Raw genomic sequence first — 14,867 nt, 5'->3', positions numbered from 1 at the left:
ACAGAAATATGGAAGGTAGGGAGCAAGATCAGTTAAAGGAAAAAGATAACAACTTTTGTTTTAATATGTTGTTAAAGAAGCCTTAAGGATATCTAAGTGGAGATGTCTGGCATTTAAGATGTAGAACTAAAGTATTTATTGAAGTAAATGCTTATGTAAATCAATTCAAAGTCAGTAATTTTTCACTATTATACTCAAAGTTCAAAGAATTATATAAATAAGTACATATATAAAATGATATAATTAAATAAAAGTGATTAAGGCTCCGCACAAATGCATGGGAAACCAGAATACGCTATAACCAATAAATTAATGCAAAGACATTTGAAAGAATTTAAGGGTAACATTGCATTTGCATCCATAAAAAGAAAATTTCCCCTAAATATATTACCTCATTTGAATAGTTCCTAAATAATTTTAATAACAAATTTTTTTTAAAGTAGTCATGGCTTTATCCTACAAAATCTGCTTCAATTTTTCTCCTTGCCCAAAAGATCATATAGCCATAAAATCTTCCATCTGTATATAATGGGAAGCAGGATGCATGTGTGCGTGAGTGTTACAAGTTCCATATAGTGAACCAAAACTGAAAAAAGGTTTCTCAACATAATTCTAATTCCATAAATAGTTATTATTGGCAATTGGGAAATTTTGGTCTTTATAGTTTTTTGTCTCTTATCAATATAAAATTGACTCATCATATTCATTTGTGAGCTGTAGCAACAAGAAGATTTTGGTGATGACTATTACATTTCAGAAACATGTTTAAAGCTAACACCTAGACTCTTAAGAAAACTCATCATGCTTATATGCCATTTTATGCCAAGAATTCAATAAAATATTCCCAAACAGGATCCTGAATAGATGACCCTGCAAAACAAAGTTAAAGAAAAGTATTCACCACACGTGTTGATTGTGGAGCTGAGTGAAGCAGCTCCAGCGGAAAGGCCACCTTTGGAGACTGCTGAAGCTACAGAAGGTGGAGAAGATGTAGAAGATGAAGTAGGTGCAGTCGAAGAGGCCGTCGTGGATGTTAACCGCTCTCCAGACTCCATATCTAAAAGAAAAAGAGAAAAACTATGAATTTTCAAGACAAAGCACTAACCTACTTATTAATTTGATTTAAGGAAATCTTGTGAAGCAGAAATACTTTAAGGAATACAATCTTATTAAGAAATATTAAGCTTTTTAGGTACACTGATGTAAAGACAGATCATTAAGAAATGTTTCTACAGGAACAACAAAATAGTAAATTTAGAGTGGAAAAATGGTAACAATGAAAAATTTGCACAATTATGCCAAATCTTCACACACTTACATATTCATGATATATTTGTGTCCATTAAACATGCCATATATTCAACTGACAGGAAGGTGGTTTGCAAATATAAATTAAATAAATTATACACACATATAAAGGCACATCCATAAAAGTAGGGTATTATCGTTGTATTATTTTTTTAAAATCAATATCTTAATATGTCTAAACTTTTCCATTTACCACTCGTTGCCCCTTCCTAATAATGACAGCAGTATGAATCAAGGAAATACCAACTACTATTAAATAAATTCTCAACTCTATAACTATAGATATTAATTTGATTATAGGATCAAACTGAACTGACCTAGTACTTTGTTCCTAAACATGTGCCGTTGCCACCCTGCCTCCCATTCAGAGGACCCTCACCTTGAGTACGCTGGGCCCATCTAGGAGCCATAGTTAAGAGGTGATTGAAATAAAGAGAGTGTAAGGAGTCACCTCAAGAAAAGGTTATTTTATAAACGAGAACAAAATCTTCAAGAATAATGATATTGTATACAGGTGTCCCATGGGAAGTTGTAGGAGCCAAATTTATAAAATATATTGTAATGCTTATTAAGAGAGGAAACAAAAAGGGCAATCTAGAAGCTCCTTTGGCACTCAGTGCCTCCTTGGCTTTTCCTTACCATCACCAGCTCTTTTTCCTTCCCTTCCTTCTGTTATAGGCTTGACCCATTTATTTCTTATATCTCTGTTCATGTGATTTATGTCCTTAAAATCTTAATGATATGATATTAGTGTTGTAAACTATTTGGCATTTCAACTTAAATGTTTTATTCTACACATGTATGACACATCCAAATGGAAACATGTACAATGGACACTGATTAAGCCAAAAGACAAGCTGAGTGAGCTGAAGGAAAGACACCATGGGGATCAGTTGGGAAGACTGATCCTGAGCAGTCCAAGGTGAGGGTGGGGGTGGTGGTGGTGGTGGTGATGGTGGTAGTGGTGGTGGAGGTATATCCACATGAAAACAGGAGACCAAGAGGATGCCAAGAGAGTAACCATATCCAATATCCTGCCAGAGTAAACTGCGGACAGAAATGCTCTACACCTAAATGCACAGAGGGAATGACCTTGCTGGAGTAGGAATTAGTACAGATACTTCAGTCAGGTAGTCCAATATCTGACAGTCAGAGAAATAGACTCCAACCCTCTGGCCCCAAAGGACAAACAAATTCCAGGGCACTAAGTGCTGAGGGAAGATAGAAAGTTTAGATTAAGACATGATCCCTAACCTCACGAGTCTTGACAGTCTATTTAGGGAACTTATTTAGTCCAGTAGTTGACTTCATTCCTTAGAAACTTAATGTTGAACTTCTTCAATAAGCTGTATACCAACCTTGCAATATAAGGAGTATTTTAAAAATGAAAGTTTAGAATCTAATGCAATGGTCATTCTAGTACTCAGTAACATAGTTGTGGCCATTTCAACCTCCATTCAGAAGCAACAGTCACACTAAGAAATAATTAATGAATTTCAACTCTAAATCTTGAGTGCATGCATCCACAATGCCTTTTACACAGACAGTAACATAAATGATCACAAGTTAATGCTTGGCACACTTGCTGAGACCATTACTGTTGAGCCTTCCAATCTTGTGAAGTCTAGTTAGTTTTCTCTATATTTTGGCACTACTGTCAATTCAAGTGATGAATTTTTCAGGACAATCAACAGATAATGGTATTGCTGTGATGAGTCTGTCCATATCCTTGTAGAATTTTTCATTCTCCTCATCAGCATTCACCATGGTGAGGGCATATGTGCTAATGATGGCTGCATAGCACTTCTGTTTTAAGGGCAGACTTTGGGTCACCAGACAGTCACTAATGAGCTTTGAGACATGTGGCTGTCTGTTTACAAAGCCTATAGCTGACACCTTTCACTACAAAGTGTTCTCATCAATAAGTCCAGTTTCACCAAATGCAAAAATATTGATTCGAACCTGAATCATTTGTGGGATGCCCTATCCATTCTTTCTGGGTGGTTAGTGTTCTTGTTTCATAACATCCTAATCCTGATGACAGTTAGCTATTTTTGTTATAAAAGTTCACTTTCCATTTACTTTTGGACTACAGGGATAAAAATAATCTTGTGAGCCTTTTTCAACATGTGATATACAAGATTAGAGTATTTTTCACTAGTCCTTTCTCCTATAGAAAAGTGAAAAATGGCTAAAATTTTAAAAGAACAACAAATTTCCTATACTGTGTCCTTGTGTCGGATTTTGCTTTGGAATATCCCAGTGCTAATATAAAGTAGAACAAGTGACAAATCACAGAAACTAAATTCTTCTGCATTGTTAGAGTGTGGAGTCAGGCCTTCAATAATAATTAGATAGTTCAAGTTCCTTAGAGCCTATAATACTTACAGCTGAGCCAAATAAGTTCTTGCCATTTAAATAAATGTCATTATGAAAAGAGCTATTTCTGTATAAAGTTCATGTAATTACTTATGCCTTTTGTTACAAAATGGTTCGATGCCTCATTACAGTGTGGAGTTGGCCCTTAGCTTTAGAAGTAAATGCAAGCTCTGGTAAAATTTACCAAGTAGAAATGACTTTAAGTATGGGCCAATGAAATACTATGCAGTGGTTGTCTAAGGACTAGCCTAGCTAAATATGGAAACAGCAATCACCAGGTGGGTCACAAGGAGACAATGTTTTGGTGTCACCAGAGAAAGTACTTTCTTTCTGAGAGCATGGATGTCCTCCCTGAAGTCAACCTCAAAACTAGGAATAAACTCTAACTTTGAAAAAACTGATTTATATTTTGGGAAAGCATCATATCTTCAGGAGGTAATTAATAAGTTTCAAAATTTTACTACTCATTGTATAGTGAGTAGTATGTATGTATTTGTCCTGAGTTTGCCTGTAAGCTTCAAGGACTTTTCCTCGTTCAGATATTCTGGTTGATGATCTGTGTTCCCATAATTTACACAATTACTATGTAGATTATGTATCATATCATGCCCTTTTGCAGATTTTGTCACCTCCTAATAAAACCTTTCTTGAGCCCTTATTAGTCAGTGTTCTGTCCTGACACAAATTATGTATGTAAATATTGCATATACACCTCTCCTCCAATATAATGTAATTTCCATGAGGGTGGGGACCATTTCTTATTTTGTCTTTGTATTCCCTGCCCTAGCACAATAGGTGCTTAATGCTTGTTAAATTGAATTTGTCTTTCCAAGCAGAAAAGCATAATATTTTTTTTAGTCTGTTGTCATGTATCAGCCCACTCCCTAACTATCTAATCAATGTAATGTCATTTTCTAAAATTTCTCCATGATGTGCTCTATTTTCTTTTTTTAAGACCTTAAGATCATTATAGATTTTGTTGTATTTGTATTTATATTGATTTATAATAAGCAGAATTAAATATCAATACATCTTATGAACTTGCTTTGTAACTATTTACATTTAAATAAATGAAATTCAACCCATAAGATGTCATTCTTATTTATGTTTCTTTTGCTATGGTGACTCAGTTCTTCTGGCTTTGCTTTGTTTTTTCCCTTCCAAAATTCCCTTGAGTTCTTTCATTATTTGTTTACACTTATCAATCTTCCTTGCATCATATTATTCTGTTTTATTAATATACTGAAGTTTATTTTACCATTCATTATTGTGAGACACTTAAGCTTCTAGTTTTTTGCAATTACAAATTGAGCTCTAGCGAAAATGTCAATTTTCGCAATTATGTCAATCCTTAAAACAGTCTTAAAATAAAGTAATGATAATTAACAAAATATCTATATTACAGAAGCAATAGGATATCCACCATAGTTTTTTCTTGGGTTTCCAAGGTCCTTCCTAATGATACTGACTCACATAGTTATAGTATACAAATTAATCAATATACTCAAGAGACAATAAATTCTAATAATAATTCCATATGTTTTTAAAAATCTGAACTGATGATTTGGAACCTATTATCCTGTGTTACATTTTATGCTTACCTTTCATGTATTCTTACTTCTCTCTATTCTATTTTTTTACTTTTGATGTGGACACTTGAGATCACTATGTATGTACATATCTGCTAATGAAAATAACAGTATTTAATAAAATACATAAGTTAACTGCTGACTTTACTTTTAAGCTTAAAATTTAAATATACTTTGATCAATTTATTACTTAAATCACAACAAATGGCTAGCACTAAAAAAATTCTGTGACAAATATTTCATTCAACAATGAAATGAAAAATTATATAAAGTCCATACACAAAAAAAGTTTTGGAAAACATAATGCATATTATATGAAGTTTAAATAACACAAAAATGAACTTTCATTAATTTCTTAAACATGTTATGTATATGAGAGCTTTACATGGGCTGTTAAGACAGATTCCTGTGATGATGAGGGAGACAAGGGTCCTAGCTTTAATCCTATACTTGCCTTCTAATTTGGCTATGTGCTAGGTCTTAGACAAGTCACTTCTCTTCACTACACCTCAATTTTCTCATTTGCAAATAAAAAAAAGGATTTGGACTGGAAAAAAGTTGCACCATATCTTCTGTTAATCCCATGATTCCATATTGACAGGTTCATACACACACATCTCTGTTGAGCTATTTGGCATTGGAAATGCCTGTATTTCATAACATGTAACTTGAACTCAACAAATCAGTTTTAGTAGACAATTGTTCTAATTTCCTGGGCTTATATTAATTATTTGAATCAATTTTCAAAATTCTACATTTCATATGAAAGGGAAGCTTTCTGGTTGTTTGATGATTGTTCTGCTTTCAAAGCAAATAGCAGTGTGCAAATACAAATGAACTCCCAAAGCAGAAAGGACTATAGTTAAATTATAGCCTTTCACTAAGAAGATATAAGGTAACCTTATTTTATATTTTGAAAATCTGGCAGTCAAATATACAATTAGTAATTACAATATCAAAATCTAAATCTCCCTAGGGAAAAAGTATGGAAAAACAAATCTAAATGGTAAAATATTTTTCTAGTCTTCAAAAGCTAAAGTTGTTTAGAATTTTACCTTATTACTTTATCAGGTTAAGTACCACAGTACAATTTATACTAGATTCAAAAGGACGGTTAAGAGTGGCAGGAAATGATCCACTAAATTATTTTTGGTTTATCCTTAGCACTGCTGCTGTCCATTACTACGGACATTTAATTGACTGGAGTTACATTTGCATTGCACGGTTCATAGGCAGCTATTTATAATCTGAGCAATATTACAAAGTTTGATAATTTGGAATGCATCATTAAGAAGTATCTCACAACCTTACAATACAATGGTAATAAGTTTCTCTTTACGTACCAGTAAATGAAGCTATAATGCAGAAACACAAAGAAAATTTTAACATTTAATTTCAGCCAATAAAATATTGTAACTCCAGTTATTATTTTTTAAAAAACTATAAATATGTTCATTTCTGGATCACCTGGGTCAGGGATTTTTCCATACTATTATGTATTATTCTATACTATTACATTTTATTCTGAATGTGTTCAATTCTTTGCCACCTCTGGACTGCTTATCACAATATTTTCTGTCATTAATAATGCCCCTCTCCCCTCAGTCTGTGCCCATCAATATCCTGATAACTTTCCTTCAGAGCTTTGCTCAAATGAAGTGAACAGGCCCCTGATCAAATGCATCATGAATGCTCACAGTTGGGGAATTAAATCTCTAGGGACTACGCACACCTCTTAAAGTTTATTACACGTCATGTCCCAAAAGTCTTAGTGCAGTTTTAAGCTTTAGTAACTTGTGAAGTACATAAACTACAAACTCACAAAAAATATCATTTAAAAATTTAATTTAATTATTTCCTAATTAGGTTTGTGAATTTTAAAGAATTTTTAAAAATTTTTAAATGATGGAGTACCCTGTCATTCTGCACTGCATGTTCAACAATTTCTGCATGAGCCTTTCTTAGACTGGTAGATTGGTAGAGGACCCCCTCTTGCTTGGTCACTTGATCTAGCTCAGTTAGACTTTTTCCTGTGGTGTCATGCCAAAACTGTCATGTATGCACAAAAACCTTGTTCTTTGTATGATTTTAAGGCTAGGATTACAAATGCAATTCTTTCAGTAACAGCATCAGGAGGCACTGAACTAAACTTTGAAGGAAGGCAGGAATTCTCAATGGCAGAGGTGGGAAGAGATAATCTATAAAGGCTTGGCAGAAAGGGATACAGTGCTATGTTCAGGGATTAGTACATAAGCCAATTTGGCTGGAATATAGAGCACATGAAAGGGAGTAGTAAATGAGTTTACTGAGCCTGAAAAAATGTAGATTGCAGCTAGATTGCAAAGGGCTTTAAGTATCCAGGTAAATATCTTATTTATCTTTGTATTTCCCTCTTACCCCTTATCTTCTGCACTACACATACATAAAGATCACAAAATTGAGAGCTCCATAGGATTTTAGAGATGATCTAAATCCAACAATCTCAATTTACAAGTTAGGAAGAGATCCAATGAGGTTAAGTGACTTGACCATGATCACACAGGCAGTAAAGCAGTCGATCAAAAATGAGAACCCAGACCTAATAATAGCAAATTCAGAAATTTTTCCACTAGCCCACACTACCATCTTTAATCATTTTTACCAAAAAAAGTTATTGAGAAGATTAAAGAAAAGAAAAATATATAGTAAAATCTAATTACAAGATGCTTTATTATACAATAAATCTGCTTTTACTGCCAGTCAAATAATACCATCTCTGGTATGATAGTGCATCTCTTAAAGTAGTATAAAGTCAGAAACATGGATACTATACTGAACAAAAGCTTAGAAGGATTCTGCTGCATATCAGTCCATCAGCTGGACAAAGGAGAGTGGTAATCAATTAATCAATCAATAAACATTTACTAAAGACCCACAGTGCTTACCAGGCAGTGTGCTAGGTGTTGGTGATGCAAATACAATGAGGAAAAGAGTTCCTCTTAAATGGCTTATGTTGTACCAGGAGAGATAACATGTATTTATATTTTCAAAACATACATGAACCATTTACAAAGTAAATACAATTTACAAAGTACATATGAAATAAATAAATAAATGCGGGCAATTTTTGGAGGAAGGGAAACATTAGCAGCTGGGAAAATCAGGAAAGGTCTGATGTAGAAGGCTACATTTGAGTTGAGCAATAAAGGGAACTAGGGATTCTAAGATGTGGAGGTGAGGAGCAAATGCATTCCAGTCACGGGGGACAGCCTAGATAATGGTGTGGAGACGGGAGACGGAGTATCATATTTAACAAACAGAAAGAATGACAGGTTGGCTGGATCATGGAGTACACTGAAGGGAATAATGTATAAAGAAGCCTGCAAAAGTAGATTGGAGCCAGGTTGTGAAACCCTCTACAAGCCAAATAGAGGAGCTTGTATTTGATCTTAGTAATAATAGGGAGCCACTGGAGTCTATTAAGCATTGGAGTAATATGTTCAGACCTGTGCTTTGGAAGTATCACCTTGGCAACTGGGCAGACGATTGGTTGGAAAGGAGAGCTTAAAGGCAGAGACCAATTAGGAAATGAATGCTATAGTCTAGGCAAGGCTGATGGGAACCTGAAGAGAAGGGTTAGCTGTGACAGACATTGTGGAAGAACTTATGACAAGATTTGACCATCGTATGGATATATGAGGTGAAGAAAAATGAGTTGAGGATAACACCAAGGTTGCAAATCCAATAGTTGAAAGGATGTAAAGTCCTCAACACAAACCAGCCAAGAAGACTAAGATGGAGGTATTATAAATGTAGGAGGAAAAACAAAAGATAACAGTGTCAGAAAAACCCAGAGAGAATTGTCTAGTAGATGAGGATGGTTAATCAATCAAGAAAAAAGGCCCCATTAAGTACCTACTATGTGACAAGAACTGAGCTAGACATTGGGGGAATAATTACAAAAGTAAAACAACTTTCAAGTAGTTTACCTTCTATCTCAGTCATATCTGTGAACTAAGAAAAGTCTACATCTGTGAATTTAGCAATCAAGAAATCAGTGGTAACTTCAGAGAAAGCAATGAGAAGACAGCATTTTCTAAAAGTTTGACTGTCACAGGGAGGAGAGATATACAATGATGAGACCAAACTCATAAGTTTGATCCTATGAGTCATTTTGTTTAGCAGAGAGTAAAATTTTGTTCTATAAATACCTAAATCCCAATCCCAATCAGCACATAAATATGTCCTTGATCTAGAAGGTGACAAGTTGAAAGAGTGTGTGTATATGCTTCTAACAAGTCTACAAATCATTACTACTAAAAATTATTCAAAGGATAAACACCAAAAAACACTTAAAATTTCTTAATATGAGAAAGGAAAAAATATTGCTTAATTGCTTAAATTATACAAAATAATTTAACCCACTTATCATGTATATAATATACACCTAAATTAAGAAGTAATTTACTCATTCCTTTAAATTACCAGCATTATAATGCAATTCCTGGCTCACCTGGTTGATACTATCATCTTTTAGATTCTTTTGATCAGAACATCAAGTCCTTCCACATTTCCACAGCCTCATTCCTAATCAGTGTGTTCTTTAAGATCATCAACATTTTAAATCTCTCAATTTCTCCCTCCCCACCATTATAGTCTTATCTTTGGAGTTATCTATTCTGGCAATGAACTGTCCACCTAAACCCCAGGTTCTCTGATGGCACACCTTGATAATCCCAAACACTAGGCAACTCCCACTATTCGCTTCCTTTCCCCTGCTCCCACTTTATTCCTAACTCCTGAGTACAGCAGAAGTCACAGAATTGTGCTGCCTACATTACTAATTAATGCTATCTTTGACTTTCCTCCCTACCACATCTCATATTCAAACAGGTATCAAGTCTTATCAATTCCACACCACCCCCTCCCGTGGGATATCTTGTATCTGCACCATCCTCTCTATTCTTACTGCTAACACGTTAACAATTCCATTCATTACTGTCCGCTTGAAATATTGTAATAGCTTCCTAACAGGAAAGTCTTCCTGGCTCCATGCTCTCTCCATGTATTTTTCTTATATTTTAAGTTCCAAACTGTCTCCCTTCATCCCTCCCCACCAGGCTACCATTTGATGCAGATTTATAAATATATGTAAAACCATACTATGCATATTTCTATTTATCAATTCTTTCTGCAAGTGGACAGCATCTTCCTTCATAGGTCCTTTTTAGTTGATTTGAATATTTATAGAACTCAGATTAACTTAGTTGTTCACAATTATTCTTCAAACAATATTGCTGTTACTGTATACAACATTCTCTTGGTTCTGCTCACTTCACTTTTCATTATTTCATGCAAGTCTTTCCAGGTTTTTCTAAAATCAACCACCTTATCATTTTTTTACAATACATTAGTATTCCATCACAATCACATACCACAACTTGTTCAGACATTCCCCAAGTGAGCATCCCCACAATTTTCAATTCTTTGTCGCCACAAAGAGAACTGCTATGACTATTTTAGAACATATAGGTTCTTTTCTTTTTTTCCTGATCACCTTAGGAAACATATCTAATAGTGAGTGGTATTGCTGGGTCAAAGGATATACACAGTTTTATAACTCTTTGGGCATAATTCCAGATTACTCTCCACAGATGATTGGATCAATTCACATTTCCACCAAAAATGTATTAATGTCCCAATTTTTCCACGTCCCCTCCAACATGTCATTTTCTCCTTCTATTATTTTAACCAATGTGATAAGTGTGAGATATCTCAAAATTGTTTGTATTTGCATTTCTCTAATCAATAATGATTTAGAGCATTTTTCCATATAACTATACAGTTTTGATTTCTTCATTGAAAAACTGCCTGTTCATATCTTTAGACCATTTAAATTCTTATAAATTTGACAAAGTTCTCTACATATTTGAGATATGAGACTTTTATCTGAGAAACTGTCTATAAATTTCCCTCCAATTTTCTGCTTTCCTTCTAACCTTGGCTACATTGGTTTTATTTGTTAAAAAAAAAACCTTTATAATTAAATGCAATCAAAATTATTCATTTTACATCTCACAATGCTCTCTATCTCTTGTTTATTCATAAATTCTTCTCCTATCCATAAGTCTGATAGGTAATGTGCTCTATGTTCTACTTTTCTTGTGATATCTTCTTTTATATCTAGGTCATGTATCCATTTTGACCTTGTCTTGGTAAATGGTGTTAAGATATTGATCTATACCCAATTTCTGCCAGACTGCTTTCCACCTTTCCCAATAAATTTTTTTTTTTTACCAAACAGTGAATTCTTATCCCAAAAGTTTAAATATTGACATTTGTCAAACACAAGGTTACTATAATCATTTACTACTGTGTGTTGTATGTCTACTCTGTTCCACTGATCCACCTTTCTATATCTTAGCTAGTACCAGAAAGTTTTGATAATAAAGCCTTATAATATACTTTAAGATCTGGTACTGCTAAATCTCCTTCCTTTACATTTTTCATTAATTCCCTTGATATTCTTGACATTTTGTTCTTCCAAATGAATTTTATTATTTTTTCAAACTCAATAAAATAATTTTTGGTAGTTTAATCGGGATGGCACTGAATAAACAGATCAGTGTAGGTAGAATTATCATTTTATTATGTTGGCTGTGCTTACCCAGGAATAATTAATATTTCTTCAATTATTTAAACTTGACTTTATTTGTTAAAAAAAAAGTATTTTATAATTATGTTCATGTAATTCCTGGTTTTATCTTGGCAGGCATTTTATACAATCTACAGTTATTTTAAATGGGATATCTCTTTCTTATCTCTTCTTGCAGGGTTTTTTTGGTGATATATAGAAATGCTCAAAATTTTCTAAGTCTGTAAGTTACACAGCATTTGCTGACCAACATTGGTAGAGGGAGTTTTCTCATCTGGAATTTCCAAACCTCTAAAAAACTTTGTTTCAAAGGAGAGTTCCATTGGAGGAGGGCTTTATAATGTTTTAAAAATCAGCGAAAACTTTTAAAAGAAAAGTGATTGATTTCCTACAATATAGCAATCAAATATATAAAAAGTGAAAAATTTTAAATGGCAAGGCAAAGTTTTAATTTCTATTTTACAAGAGTGGTATTTGTTCTTCAAAAGGCCCACTGATCCCCTTTTGGATTTATGTTTATCGATGTTCACAACTATCACTTTTTCTTATCAGTGAAATCTTGAATACTGACAGCTGGTCAATGAAAATCTTGGACAGGTGCAAATAGTAACAACTAATAGACCAGACAACGTTGGCTTCTAAGTGCAAATACTATGTTAGCTGTCTCCTGTGTTCACACTGCCATCAGCTCTTTAAATATTCGAGGATAGACCTTATCCAGGAATTACTCCCCAAAAGATCCCCTTAAATGAGGGATGGGGAACCTGTGGCCTGGAGGCCACATGTGGCCTCTAGGTCCTCAAGTGTGGCCCTTTGACCGAATCCAAACTTCACAGAAGTATTTTTTCAGTATCTTTCAGATTTGTTCAGATCTTTCAGAAAGATTTCTTCTGTGAAGTCTGGATTCAGTCAAAGGGCTGCACTTGAGGACCTAGAGACACGTGGCCTCCAGGCTGCAGGTTCCCCAATCCTGCTTAAATTAACCATGGTCTAAGCTCCCTATCAGAGTCCAAACATTAGAAATTAAACTGTAGAATGTAAGTATAAGCTTCCTTCCTAACACAATGTCAAGTGACTCAAGAGTTTAAAAAAAAAAAAAAGAAACAAAAACAATTTCTGTAAACTGCCACAATGGTACTATTGATCTTTGTTTATTGGAAAAAATTCTCAGGGAAATTCTGTAAGTATTATACTCAACTTCAAATTCTGATAAAGATGTCATAATATTATTACTTTAAATAAGGGAATTTAATCAGGGAATTTAATACCTATCTTGACTAAGTTTAATAGCTGAGAGTAAGAAAATATAAATTCAAAATCGGCAGAGTGGCAATAGAGGTATAACAACCCTTGAAATGCTTATAGTACAAAACGCATAGGACAGGGCTCAATCAATCAACCAATAAACATTTACTATTGTATATCAGGAACTGTTAAATGACGTGTCCAAGGTCATATAGGTAGCAGGTGGGATTTGAGCCTAAGTCTTCAATTCTAAATTCCTTACTCTTTCCACTATACCTGCTGCCTGGAGATTGGAAAGGCAGGAAGGGGCTAGATTGAAAACAGCATTAAATGTCAAACAAAGAATCCTTTATTTGACCCCAAAGGTAATAGGGGGCCACTGGAGTTTATTGAGTTGAGGGGTCAGACCTACACTTTTACAGCTCTCTAAGGATGGATTAGAGAGGGAGAACACTGGAAGCCAAGAGAACAATTAGAAGGCAGTTGCAATAATTTAGGTCAGAGATCTGGACTGATCTAGAGTGGTAACTCTGTGAGTGGAGAGAAGGGATGTTAAAGTAGATATAAAAAGTTTGAAGATGCACTGCATACTGGACAGAACAAGGAGAGTGAAAAACAGAGGATGAACCTAGAATTATAAACCCAGATACCTGGGAGCATGAGAGTGCCTTTGAAAGTAATAAGGAAGTTTGGAAAAGTGAAGGGTTGGAGGGGGATGAAATAATGAATTCTGCTTTGAATTTTGGATTCTACGCTTGGCTATGACTCTGAGTTGCTATATGTACTTAGACTAGTCGTTTTCTCTCTCTAGGTTTCAGTTTCCTTACCTGTTAAAAAACAAACAAAATAACCAGTATTTGAACTAGATCAGAGGTATCAAACTTGAGGGCCTTAACCACATTAAATTATAATTGTGAAATATTTAACAAAATCAATAAAAATACTATTGCATACTATTATGTAGTATCTATAGAACACAGATAATGTTAATTTGTGATTTTCTAAATCGATATGCAGTCCACAAGGATCCTTTTCTGAGTTTAACACCAATGGACTAAATGATATCTAAGGTCTCTTCAGTGCTAACATTCTATTGTTCTATAATTCTATAAAAAATCACAGAAATATAACTATTATGTTAAGTATGATATATCTATACTACAATTTATATTATAAAATTTTTTTTTCCAATTTGTGTTTACTTTGTTACAAAGATCAGTCCATTGTTTAGGGGGCTAGGGAGGAGTTAAATTCTGAAATAACTGTGATATAAAAAACAAAAGACATCAACATTTATAAAAAATTAAAACTTAAGAAATTGTAAAGAGTAGGCCTGACTTCTTAATAGAAATGAAGAAGAGTACTCTGTTTGAAAGCATTTAGATTTGGAGTTGGGGGGTAGTTTAAGTCACTGTGTATTTAGGTATATACTGACTTAGTTTGAAAGATACTGTCAAGGGTAGCTAGGTGGTGCAGTGGATAGGGCACCTGAGTTCAAATGTGGCCTCAGACACCTAACATTAGCTGTGTGACTCAGGGCAAGTCACTTAATCCCAATTGCCTCAGAAAAGAGAGAGAGAGAGAGAGAGAGAGAGAGAGAGAGAGAGAGTAAAGAAAGACTCAAATTCTTGATAAAATGAAGGTTTTTTTTTTTTAAGGCAGGACTGTTCTATTTTTTTCTGTATATCTCCATTTCATGGCACAGTAGGAGT

At 34.1% G+C, this 14,867-nt stretch overlaps 1 protein-coding gene across 16 annotated transcripts in view; it reads right to left on the bottom strand.

Moving 5' to 3' along the window:
• BAZ2B (bromodomain adjacent to zinc finger domain 2B) overlaps window positions 1–14,867 on the bottom strand; it is a 342,755-nt gene that overhangs the window by 157,965 nt on the left and 169,923 nt on the right. For all 16 annotated transcript variants that reach the window (XM_027865747.1, XM_027865733.1, XM_027865732.1 and 13 more), the window contains one exon: window positions 902–1,057. In XM_027865747.1, the coding sequence (XP_027721548.1) occupies window positions 902–1,055 (154 nt within the window). In that variant the 5' untranslated portion in view covers window positions 1,056–1,057. The remainder of the gene's footprint in view (window positions 1–901; window positions 1,058–14,867) is intronic.

The sequence above is a fragment of the Vombatus ursinus genome, unplaced genomic scaffold (genome assembly GCF_900497805.2).
Source record: "Vombatus ursinus unplaced genomic scaffold, bare-nosed wombat genome assembly UNPS02014779.1, whole genome shotgun sequence".
Classification (NCBI taxonomy): Eukaryota; Metazoa; Chordata; class Mammalia; order Diprotodontia; family Vombatidae; genus Vombatus; species Vombatus ursinus.
The sequence above is the reverse complement of the archived record's forward strand: the minus strand, read 5'-3'. Positions and strand labels throughout refer to the sequence as shown.